The sequence below is a fragment of the Astatotilapia calliptera genome, chromosome 14 (genome assembly GCF_900246225.1).
Source record: "Astatotilapia calliptera chromosome 14, fAstCal1.2, whole genome shotgun sequence".
Classification (NCBI taxonomy): domain Eukaryota; kingdom Metazoa; phylum Chordata; class Actinopteri; order Cichliformes; family Cichlidae; genus Astatotilapia; species Astatotilapia calliptera.
Window position 1 is genome coordinate 7,361,530 of NC_039315.1, and position 13,018 is coordinate 7,374,547.

General features: G+C 40.1%; 1 protein-coding gene across 13 annotated transcripts in view; it reads right to left on the minus strand.

Annotated features, from left to right (window-relative positions):
• The window catches only part of tenm4 (teneurin transmembrane protein 4), a 198,362-nt gene that overhangs the window by 47,543 nt on the left and 137,801 nt on the right, over positions 1 to 13,018 (minus strand). For 9 of the 13 annotated variants that reach the window (XM_026192532.1, XM_026192543.1, XM_026192540.1 and 6 more), the window contains 4 exons: positions 11,552 to 11,752; positions 8,023 to 8,208; positions 5,139 to 5,165; positions 1,239 to 1,385 (listed from right to left, as the gene is read on the minus strand). In XM_026192532.1, the coding sequence (XP_026048317.1) occupies positions 1,239 to 1,385; positions 5,139 to 5,165; positions 8,023 to 8,208; positions 11,552 to 11,752 (561 nt within the window). The remainder of the gene's footprint in view (positions 1 to 1,238; positions 1,386 to 5,138; positions 5,166 to 8,022; positions 8,209 to 11,551; positions 11,753 to 13,018) is intronic. The other 4 variants (XM_026192544.1, XM_026192542.1, XM_026192539.1 and 1 more) reach the window with 1 other exon arrangement.

Below are 13,018 nucleotides of genomic sequence, written 5' to 3' on the forward strand. Positions count from 1 at the left end.
CATGTTTTACTTTGTTTCTTTTGTAAAATAGTAAATTTTAACATTTGTGGATAACAACAATAAATATATTTTAACATTAAAAATATTTTAATTAACAAACTTAGGCTTACTGGTAGATTGACTATTACAAGAACATGAATAAAATAAATAAAATTTCCAGTACTGTCAATTTAGGGCAGCTGTGGTAAAACCTTAAATTGGGTAATGGTCCAATAAATGTATCATGTGTAGTATATGTTTTCTTTATGCCCAAAACTTTGCACTGTATATTTGTCTTTTTTATGGATATTATTCTTCTTGTTAAAATTTTAGGGCTTCATACCTTATATTTTACTTGATATAGAATTAGACAAGAAAGGATTATTTATTTGCCTGTTGTATTATTACACAAACAGAGACAATTTATATACATGAATAGGAGTCAAAATTAAATATATAATTTATTTAATATACCATAGCAGTGAGAAAAAATAGAGCAGTTCCGACCTGTTGCTTTACTCAGTGTTTCTTACGTGTACGCGTGTGTATATCCTCCTTATTTGATGGTCGGAACTTGTAACATTGCTCATGGCTCTCTGTCAGTAATTTAAGGAATACATGACAAAGAGAGCTGCTGTGCATTGCACTTTTCTTTGCTGAAGTGGGTCACTGGACTCCCTAGCCTTTGCTTTAAGGGGCCTATCTGGCCAGATGGGTGATAAAAATAAACCCTGCTGTCAGGGTTCAGTCAAATCCCCAGAAGCACCCTCCTTTTACTATTGAGAGCTGTGTGGTCCCTGTACAGTGATCGGAAGACAAACAGCCCCTGCATAAATAAGGGATGCTAGTGCATAGCTCAAGCCCAGAATGAGGTCTGGAAGAAAGGAAGTCACGTCTCCCACTTGGCCTCAAGAGTGGTGCAGCCTCCTGGCTGGCTCTGTGTGTGTGCCTGGCTCTGCTCAGGGCTAGTTAGAGGGCAGAGCGTAGACTTCCTCCTGGGGCCGGCGAATGTTCAAAACCTCAGGGCCAGGTACTCTGCTTTTTAATAAAAACCTGTTGTCCAGGTGCCTGGCTGGAAGCCATTCCTCAACTTCACCTGTATAAGAGAGCAACTGAGCCTGGAAAGCATAAATGTACGTACAGGATATTCTCAAGCACAAGGGTGGTTAATTTTATAGTCAAATCATGTCTGGTTAAGAGTCCCTGTTGATGCCTGGCCAGTGTCAGAAGGCACCATTGTGTGTTGTTTGTGACTTTACCTCCATCGTTGTCCTTGACATCACTGCAGGCAGTTTCCATAGAGGTGTCACAGCCAGTGCCCCTCCAGCCCAGCTGGCACACACAGTACCAGCCATTGTTACCCAGAGTGCACCTACCATTTCCATTGCACAAACCAGGGCAGCCCTCTGCGTAACAAAATGGACAAAGACAAAGGTCGGCAATGAAAATCAAATAGCAGTAACACACGGACACTGTACGCTATTTATGGGAAAAGAAAACTACAAATTTGAAAAAAATGACAAAAATGTGAGGTGAGAGCTAATATTTATCGGGTAACAATAAGATTTTAAATGGGTGAGGGCAGCCACAATGACCCTCGGCAGAGGCTGATTAATTTGATATACCTTCCGTGAAGCTTCTAATATCCCTTTGCAGTAAAATCAGATAAGCGGGATCTTCTACATCAATATTCACTCATTACTACAGTGGACTGGACTCTCATATCTATGCCGCTACAGTTCGTTAATGAGAGCAGTGGTGTATTGTGCTGGTATTTCCGTCTGCTGAAAAAAAACAAGAGTTTGGTGTTTTACTTATTGAAAAAATAATTCATTTTATTATTTGATAAACTGTCCCAAGACACTTTTCAGCTATCAATAACATACAATGCTTGTTTTGTCATTATGAGAAGAAGAAAAGGATATAACATAGTATAGTTTAAAATGGATAAAGGTTACCTCAGTAGCTTTGTGCAGAGGCAGGCTTTGCAAGAACTACTGTTCCGGGGGAAGCGACCCCAAGGGAGTGAAAAGCTGGCTGGAGCATAACGACAGGTACAATATTCCAATGTTTTTCTTTGGTTATATCTTTACAAGGGCATAGATTAGAGGATGATCTTGCCCATTCTTCGACATTTATCTGATACCTTGTGATCTGTATCCTCTCACAGAGGCATAGGGTAAATTCACAGGATATCAAAAACACATCTTAACAGCGGTTTGTGTTGCAGGAAGGCTGCCTTGATAGAAAGAATATTAAACTGACCCATTTTATCGACTAAAGACAGTGGGGCAGCATTCTCTACTGTATGCTTTTACATCACACAGAAAGAATGGGAGCAAAAGAGGGAGATACTGAGAAAAGAAGAGACATGTGTAGTGATTGGTGGACATATGAATGGGAGAAAGATCAGTAGTGAGACAGAAACAAGTATACGCATTTAGGGGGATGACTGTTGTAGATCTCTCGGTTAGCTACAGAGTAAAGGTGACACTATGACATGAGTCATAGCATAAACAATTCAAAGAACAGCCCACACTGCTTTTACTTATGCACATTTATCCCATATAAATGTTTTTAATGGCATAGGCAACACTTCCCCTTTTGCTTTAATGCTGCTTTTTAGAATTTAAATAAATCAAGATGTGATTCAAGTGCACAAGGGTTTTAACAACGACAAAAGCATTGCATTCACTGTTTAGGAATTGCAGTCATTTTTACATAGTCCCCCATTATCAGCCCTACAATAATACAAACAGAGAAAAATCCAACATTCATTTTACCCCCAATGAGCAAGCACCTTGGCAACAGCGGGAAGGAAAAACTCCCTTTTAACAGGAAGAAACCTCCGGCAGAACCAGGCTCAGGGAGGGGCGGCCATCTGCCGAGACCAGGTGGGGTGAGAGAAGGAAGACCGGATAAAAAATGTATACAGGTGGTCCCATTGAGACCCGATGTCTCATTTAGAAGAGAGCAGGTCTGGTTTTCCTAGCAATTTGATGCAGTCATTGAAAAAAGTAATGTAATTTTAAAAATAAGCACTGTTTTAAATACTTTGTGAAAATCACGACAGGCAATGACTTTGTGAATTCTACACCACATAGTTGTAATCAAATGCAGTGCTTGCTTCCTTTAGATGCTCTGCCAGGCCTTTACTGCAGCCACCTTCAGTGGCTGCTTGTTTGTGGGTCTCTGCCTTTATTTTTGTTTTCAGTAACTGAAAAGCATGCTCTACTGGGCTGACATCAGATGACTGACTTGGGCACTGAAGAATATCCCATTTCCTGGCTTTGAGAAACTCTTGAGTTGCTTGTGCAGTTTACTTTGGGTCATTATCCATTTGCACTGTGATAAGTCGTCCGATCATTTCTGTCGCATTTGGCTGAATCTGAGCAGAGATACAGCCCCGTACACTTCGAATTATTCCAGCTTTTCTTTCAGTAGTTTGATCAATAAACACTAGTGGCCAGTTACACTGGACGCCATACACAGCCATGCCATAACATTGTCTAAACCATGTTGGACAGTGTGGTTTTCTTCAGATCAACAGCAGTTCTTTTGACTACTGTATACTTTTCAACTTCCCATCATTCTGGGACAAATTGTACCAAATTATTCTTTTGCGCATTACTAAAGTTTTAGGGCTCAAGTTAATTTCTTACTATTATATTATTATTATTTTTTAAGAATGCAATGGCTTTTTCCTTCACTTGCATCAACATTTCTTTGTACCTAATCTTGAGAATTCCAGCGAGAAGCTACCGAATACATGTTCAAAATGTTAATCAACTCCAAATTTTTTATTTGTTGAAACTGTCGTAAAATAATGATATGAGCAGCTCACCTGGTTGTGAAACTGCATGTTAATCAATTTTCCAATTACTCTGGAGGCTCGGAAAATGTAGGACTATGTATACAAATGGCTATAATTTATAAAAGGTCAGTGTAATACTACTGTTAAACCTCTTGGATTAAAGCTAAAATTCTGCACTACAATCACGTCTTATTGTAACCATGAAAAAAGAACCCCAAAACAGAACTATATTTCCAATAGTAAAACATAATATAAAATAGTAATCAGGAACACATTTCACCAGATAACCCAAATCCTTATTTGATTATTTAAACCTGTTAAATAACTAGTTTGGTTCAGGTAAATAAGTTTGGTTCAGGCTTTTTCAATTGGAGCTGTTTGTCCACACTACAGAGCAGTCCATGGGCCGAGGACATTTGATGAACTGTGAACAGCTGCTTAGGAGAGCGGCCAATAACTACTGTATAAGGCATGTTGACAAATGTTTTCTCAGCAATTATAAGTAAAACAAAAACTCATCTAGAACTCCAATAAAAACAAGATTGTGCACTGAAGCCTTGTGTCCAGGCACTTTCGGTCATTTCTTGTGTTATTACTGAACAAATGGACAAAACAACTGCGGTTAAACCAGTAGAGACAGATGATTAGAAAGCTCACAATGTTTATTAGAGGGATAAATAAAAATACACTTTCAATTGGCACCACTTCAACTTAATTGGCATGCCTTTCAGAGAGGAGTCCCTGCTGAGCTCTACCCAATCCTTCCTGAAACAGCTCCAAACGTGAGCTTGCAAGTGTTCGAAGACCTCCTCTGGCAGACCATCCTATGCCAGGTGGTCCATTACCAAGGACGCAGTGAGAGCAAGAAGGGTAGCTGGAGGCAGGAAGGCAGGGCTGCAGCAAAGCCTGTACCCCCTGCTTACCCAGCACCAACCAGACCATGAACTCTTTTAATTAGAGAGGATGCGGCCTCAGCACCTATCAGGCCCCTCTCACAGCTGCATGCTCATTCATAATGCATGGCACAGGTTATAAAGGCCCTTTCCCAACATCCCCCAATTGAGAAAGAAAGGATACAAGCACACCAATTACTCAACACATAAAGAAAGCCCCATAAATTCACTAACCAGGTGCGAAAGTGCTAAGTGGAGATTACTGTGTGACAATATGGTAAAATAAAAGTTGATGGGAGATGTGGGATCTTAAGAATGAGTTGAACAAGAAGTGCATAGTGTTTGCATATGTCAATGTAGGGGAAAAGCATGGTGTGTGCATATGATTTGTTAATGCTGGCTGGATTTACAATGGGAGGAGGCCAAAATAGAAGGAAGGAGGAATGCCATACCTTTCACTACCTTATCCAGATAGTGAGCTTGGGAGATAAAAGACAGGACATATAAGGGAGGTCTGAACAGTGCCACTTCCATGACAGGACAGCAAGGCAATGTGTTAGTTTACAGTACAAAAGGTAATTAAAAAAGACGAAAAATGCTGACGTGAAGCATTACATGCACGCACTACAAGCAACACAACAAATACGAACCAACACAGAGGAGAGAGATGGAAATGGAAAAAAGGCAGGGAAAGTTGTGGAACACAGAGAAAGAGAATGAAAGTGAGAAAGAGTCAGAGGAAGCGAGCAAAAGGATAAAAAAGTGAAATCTGTCACTATTTAGTAACTGCTGAGATCGGCAGAACGTCTCAGGGGAGTGTTTAAAAGGCAACATGATTGATGCGCACGTTACTTCCCTTAAATCTCTTAAGCGATATTGCACAGGAGGTCAGGATGTTCAACAAACGGTGCTTTTAATCTTCAAACACCTCTATATATGATAAGGTCGCCAGAGGCTTTGCCAGCGCACGGGCCAAATCGGATCTCCTGTGCTCCACAGCTTGAGACTCGAGGCCAACGCGGAGCTCTCGATAATGAAAATTGATTCAAATCGAGATCTTTAGCTTCTAAATAGACGACATGGAAGAATATTCTTGTTCAGTGGGGATCTCAATATGGCACTTATAAAAGCCCCATCAATAATGTAAAGCCAGTGTATAAAACATTCACAAACTGAGTCGAGGCTCATGCAGCCCTGGTTCAAAATATGCATGAGACTGCTGTGAGAAAAAAAGATCTTTGTCCATTTGGCACCTTGCTCAGTAACAGCTGTCAGCAAACAGTGACAGAGCTTTAGTTTAATTCTATTCCTATATTAGTAACACAAAGCTGACTGCTGCGGACCTTATTTTAACACATACTCCGTTTGGTAGTTCCGTTTAGATGAATGTGTCATACTGTATACCACTTGGACATTTGTTTCTGCAACAGCACTGAAGTAAACATGGAGTAAATGTAAAAAGTGCTAGAATACTAGCGCATAGTACTTTCTTTTCCTGAAAACTATAACTGACAGCACATACTTGCACAAATTAAGTTTTTGTCAATGTAAAATTAGGTTTGAATAATTAAACAATTAAACTTTACATTTCCCCCAACAGAAGTTAAGTCACAGAATTTTCTTTAAGTTAAACAAGTGAAAATAAAGTGTGCTACTGGACAGAGGTGCGCTTTCTGCAGTACACCCACCTCTACCCGAGATATTTTACCTTAATAAACAAAAAGCAGTTGCAACAGGTTTATATTACAGCATATACAATTGTATTTAATATGTATAGATTTAGATTTAAATTACTTACTTTATTTTTCAGAAAGTTTATTACTAGATAACAGGGCATCAACCCTTTTCTGTTTTTTACCCATCTCCATAATTTTCATGTTAACGGCTTAGATATTTTCACTACTCATACTGAGACTCTTACTTAGTCTGCTGGCTTCAGTCTAGCTAGTGTCACGTTTATTGCTACAAAGTTTTGGTGAATTTTGCGTCTTCCACAATAATCAGAAAAAAAAACTTGCTTATGGCCACAGACACACACTAATGACATGTTAGCGTGTCTGTCGGGCTGTGTTATCCATGCATGAAGTGGATCCACTTGTAATCAGACTTATATGAGACTAACTGGCTGGTCACCGGTCCAGGCTGCCAGCCAATTGCAGTCTGTGGTCAATTGATTGGTACATCTTTTATATAGCTCTATAAATCCATTCAAATAGCTTATCCAATATTATCAAGAGAAGAGAAGAGAAGAGATGCATCCATACATGAACACAGAATGCCAAAGTTGCAGTCTTGCAAAGCAGACATCACATAGCATATCCTGTGGATTTTCTCCAATGTTTAATAGAGGTTTGACAGCGTTGACACAAAATATCAGAAATATCAGAAAGCTAACTGCATTAAAACACTTCTCTTAATGACCTCAAGTTAAACTGAAACTGTCAAACCTCAGAAATCCAACAGCAGAACTAAATTATCTTCATGCCATCCTGTCAAACAAGGGCATGTGAAACAAAGAGGACAGGTCACAAACAGAGGTCAACTACTGCTTAGTTATGATAACAACTTGGGGGCACTTTGATGTTTGCATATTACTGCAGTCACCATTTCCCGGTGACAGAAAAATGCTCACAAAATGCTCACAGCGGGAGTGCCACCTCCATCAAAGCAAACATGCTGAAAGCACATTTTCAATCTAAAGTGTTGTGTAGACCATGCTGCTCTTTTTAATTATAAACTGTTTTCTTTTTTCACCCCCAAAAATACAAAAACTATACCAAAATGATCAATCCATGAACTATTCCTAGCATAGAACCACTGCAAAATACACAGCATATAATGACTCTAGTAGGCTGAACTTTCTACTGGCTTATGTGAGCCAAGGTTTTCAGGAAAGCTCTTGACATTCAGTCAAGGTTTTGAAAACCTTACTTTGCAAGTGTTTGGAGGGGAACAATCGCTAGCATAAACACAGCGAAAAGCAGTGGTTGACCTACTCACAATGACTCACATGTAAGCATTTGAAATTAATAGTAAACGGAAAGGGAGCAAAGAAAAAGATGAGGAAAAGGATGAGTAAAATGAAAGGACACCTTAGCACATTCCCACATTAAAATGCATGAAGGCAAGCTTCAGATCCTTGAGTAAACCTGTTCATGCTTTACTGAGTTGCACAAATTCAATTAAGCATGCTTTTCCCACTCTTCTCCACCTAGACCCTTCCCTTCACATAGGCAGGCAGAATGTCAGTCTTTGCCTTTGTTGGCCTCCCAAACCCCTCCCAAACACAGAGACACCACCCGCCCCAACCAAACCCAAAACCTATTCCCATCTTACCAATAGTGCAGTGTTCTCCGTTCCAACCCGGACTGCATTCGCATTTGCCGTCCTTACAAGTGCCATGTTCGTTGCAGCGTGGGTGACACGCCCTCTGGTCACACCCAGTGCCCATCCAGCCATCGTCACAGCGGCAGGTGCCCGAAACACAAATGCCATGACCACCACAGTCCGATGCACAAATCTCTGTGGGAGACAGAGAAATAGAAAGGGACAAAAAAAGAGAGTGGGGGGAAGACAGAAAGAAAGAAAAGGAGGGGGGGAGGTGGAAGTGGGATGGAAAAGGGAAGACAAGGCGGTGATGGGACAAGGCGACAAGGGTGAAAAAAAGACAAATCCAGAATTTATTGTCAAGGAAAGGCAGCCACGCTCCACTACCTTGTCTGATGGCAGCTGAAAAGAAATTCCTGCACCTCATAAGGGGCAATCCTTTTTGACAATACAAATCTAATAAGTCCATTACCAAGAAAAGACAAGGATTGTGGCAGCCTTAGCAGACTTATTCTTTTCCTCTCCTCTTCTCCTCTTTTGTAAATTTAGCTTTTTGTGCTACAAAAGGCGTGAAGAGGAAAAAATGCTCAGCTGAAACTTTTTGTAGAAATGGCAACAATGTCACTTCTGCCATTTTGATTAAACTGTAAACGTTATGTCCCTTCTTGTACACGAAGCGGTCAAAGCTTTGCAACATGTTCTACTGTGGTCTACAGGAAGGAGGCAAGATTCCACAAAATGATTTGAAGCAGAGGATATGAATACACTGGTTTTTGGTGGGGGGGGGTTTTCTTCTTCATTTTCTCTAAGTGCTGCACACGAGAGGAAGAAGTACACTGACGCAATGAAGGAGACTGAAAGACAGTGCTGCTGTAAAGCCTGGCTGATGCTATTGTGTGGCAGCTGAAAGACCTCCCTGACTGGGTGTGATAGAGCCTGGGACATTACCCTCATCACATGAACTCGAGGGAGAGTATGACAAGCTGAAAGCTGAAAGAAATTAAACGCTGACAGATTACTTATGAATCTCATTGAAATGTTAACCTCTTTATTAACTACTTTGTAATAAAAGGGGCTTAGCAGTATGGGCAACGATGAACAATAGCCATGTATTCCTGGCTTATTAGCCAAGCCAATTCAAATTTGACCACAGGGGACCAAACTGGAGGTAAAATCTTGTAATAAGTCAATTACCGCCTTTACAGTGCCTATTTTGCCATTGTTACAAATTAAATCAGAGTGGTATTTTCAGCCACAAACCATAACATGGCATTACCAGCTTAAAAAGCTTTTATCAGAATCACTCTCTTCTGCTAATTACAGCTCAGCACAAAGTATGCAAATGCTGATTTTCCATCTGACTTTTGATTTCTAGGTAAAGTGTGCTGGCAGTATTAGTGCCTGACAGGCTGCTTATGCACACCAACATACAAACAAACGGAAATCACATGCAAACACGGAATAGTTAGAGCTTATAAATCATTTTATGAATAAAATATTTTCTGTCAAACTACACCTTCTACGTCCTCTGAAAAATATTACAGTTAAGAAGGAAGTAGTAATGAGCATAGTGAACATTAGTAAACAACAGTGATTGAGCTCAAGAACACAATTTTTTTTTTTTAAAAATCAAGAAAAATGCGGGAAAAAAACCCCCCCCACACACACAATCCCCCCCTCTCCCATAAACTCAACCAGTTACTACAACACACAGTGGTCAGAGAAAACAGACTCAAACTGACTGTGAGACAACTGTTCACTTGGAACAAAGTAGAAACCTTTAACATGATAAAGATCCAATTACAGCCTGCAGGCAAACCCTCATTATCTGTGGCCAGAGGAGCCCTCAGTGAGAAATACCCCCATTCCCATGATGGCAGTTACCATTTGCACTAAAGGACAGAGTAAACAAACTTTCCTCTGGGTGGAGGAATAGCAAAAATGGCATAAAAACACACATATTAAAGGACATAAAACCTCAGGCATTGTTTTATGGCTACTAACAGCATTATACCAGCCGTGCTCACCTAGGCTGTACTGTCCCAAAGCAACACGAGAAAACGAGTTTCTGACTTAAAAGAATAGTGCAAGAGGCGATAAAGAATCTTGAAAAATGTATCGAAAGCTTTCCATCTTTTTCTTTGCCATGTCTGAAAGGTTATCGGTGCCAACTATACTACCCTACCACCAAGCTTAGTGTCGTATTAGACCACAGAAAACTCTACAATGAGCAGGATAAAGGAGAATAAAAAGCCAGCTCATCATCATTTGCAGAGCTTTTTTTCTCTGTGAGGCAAACTCAGACTAACTGCCCATTTCCCCTTAAAATCCTCAGGATTACCTAATAGGTCATTGCGTCTGCCAAGAATATAAAAGGATTCATGAAGCAAAGCGACTGGTGTATTAAAATAGTCTTTTCAAAAATATTTTCTGAGGATCCAAATTGTGTGCAAATGAAAATACTGAAAATTGTTCTGGTCCCTGTATAAACAAATTTGAGCTGGAGCTCTCTGAAACTTCCATCTGCTACAAATACAGTCAACAAATATAAACACATTTATATGTCGAGTGAATTTTTAAATTCTTCATGTTTAGACAAAAAAAAATTTTTTTCCCTCTAATGTGAATTTGGTTAGACTTCTCAGAGTGCAAATCTGATGTTACCTATGTTTCGCGGCACTTTAAGAATCTACTTGTAACCTATATTGTAAAAAACACAAAACCTTTTTTTCGTGCTTACATCCTGTAGAAGGTATATTCTAGCTATGAAACTGTATCATATGCTGTTTCTACACTTTGAATAACAATTCCCCATGGACGAGATGAACGCAATAGGAACAACGCTTCAGAGCAGGAAAAAAGTCAGCTGTGAACCAATGCACTGATGTAAAGAAATCCAGAACTCAAAAAAGAGCGAAAACTTGCATTAGATCATGGCTCTGACAACATCTCTGTTATCTGTCTTTCTTTTTTCTACAACTACAACCATTTGTAAGAGAATTACATTTAGAACCAAATCAAAAGAATCTGATAGCCATCGAAGGACCTCCTACTGATCACTGATGAGAATAATTATGGCTTTTATGTGAGCCATTTTCTTTAAAGAAAGTAACAAATATTTACCTCTGAAAGGATAAAAGCAATTACCAAAGGTACACTAAAAGAGATGTCAAGGTATTTTGTTGTTGTGATCCATTAAACCTGAAAATTATTATACATATCACCTATAATTATATTAGCTACTAAACGCGTGCTACCTTATTCACTCACAGTGCTGACCAGATGCCAAGATATAAGTAATAAACTACTTCAGTATTTACATTTTGTTTTTTCTCTATGTCTTTGAAAAGCTACATTAATAATTGTGTATGTCCTGCTCATATTCCGCACTAAGAAACATTTAACTGAACTGAACTGAAGGCAACATTTTCTGTGGATGCACTGCTTTTTTTTTTACTTGCTAATCAGAGTTAAATCAGCACTGGCCTGTGAGAAGGGCTTTCGCCAATATTTACTCTGTTTTGAGTGAAGTACTCACCTGTAGCACAGTCATGGCCTGTCCAGTTGGGATCACAGCTGCAGGTTCCTGTGTCTGCCAGGAAAGCTCCGTGTCCAGAGCACTGGTCCATGCAGGAGGCCCTAGGGCTCTCACATCCTGGCCCTCCCCACCCGACAAAGCAGTGACACTCTCCCTGGACGCAAACCCCTCGGCCTGAGCATGTTGGATCCAGGCAGTCCACTAAAAAGGTTCCAAAGAGAGAGTGTTAGACACACTAGTCACCTGCTGTTTCTCTCTTTCAGAGGCAACCTGGCATCTCTATTTGAGCCAAAGTACAATGGCAACTGGAATAGGCTGCAGTTCAGCTGCAGATGCACTCAGCTTAGCTCGTGTCCAATGGGGGTAAATTATTCAAGGAGGTCCATCTTTTTTTCAAAAATCAGTGACAAGATTTACAGAGAAGCTAATTAAATGGCTGTTTTCACAGTATGTCTCATGGCACAAAACTACAGGTACTGCCCACGCTTGTGCTGGCACCCTCCCATTATCTCACAGCAAAAAATCCTCTCAGAGAGCGAAGGCTGTTTAATAAGAGCATGTTTCTCACAAATCAAAGCCACCATAATGCATAATTCAAAGCTGAATAAACCAAAACCATTAACAGAATCTACAGGAATGGTAAGGAAAGCCTGGGGCAACAGCCAGACCTCTAGGCAAAACTAGATAGTCAACTCTAGTTTCTAGACAGTTTGAAGAGTTTGCATTTGCTTCCCATGCAGTGGCTTTTGTACACTGTCTCAGTGCACACCGTACAAGTTCAATTAGTCAACAAATATCAAATTAATGCCTTCCCTTGACGTGCTAAATGAGTGTTCACTTTGAAAGGAACAAGAGTTGTGGGAGAGTATGATCAGAATATTAATGTTTTTTTTCTACCAAACAATATTTACATGGTACACACAGATGGCAAACGGGCACCAAGCACGAGCAATATCTAGTCACTGTGAGCTGTAGGCCACGGCATGGCAGCTCCCCTTTACCATGACATAAATGGCTATAAAGGCTGTTATAGTAAGACAAACAGGATCTCTTGCCTCTTAGCAGATGGTTTGGGCACAAGGCACAAAGATCAGAGGCTAACTGACAAGAAACTCTCTCCTGGCAATTAATCATTGTGGCTGAAGGTCATATGGAAGAAAGGTAAAAATGTTAAAGGGCTCTCGTCCACATTCCCCTCCACTCCTTATGGCTAACGCTCCACCTAAAATAGAATGGGGGCCTATGGATGTCAGAAACCCCCATTTATCAAACTCCCAGGGTCCATTTTTCATCTTGAAATGAGAGCCTTCAAGAGCTGACAAACACAATGGCTCCTTCAATCTTATCTGGTCAAGCCTTATCCAGCAAAGGATGAATCTGAAGTTCCCAGAAGATTAACATCAGACTTTTTTTCAGAATTTCAGACAATAAATGGACTGTTTCCATTAACATAATGCCTTATAGCCA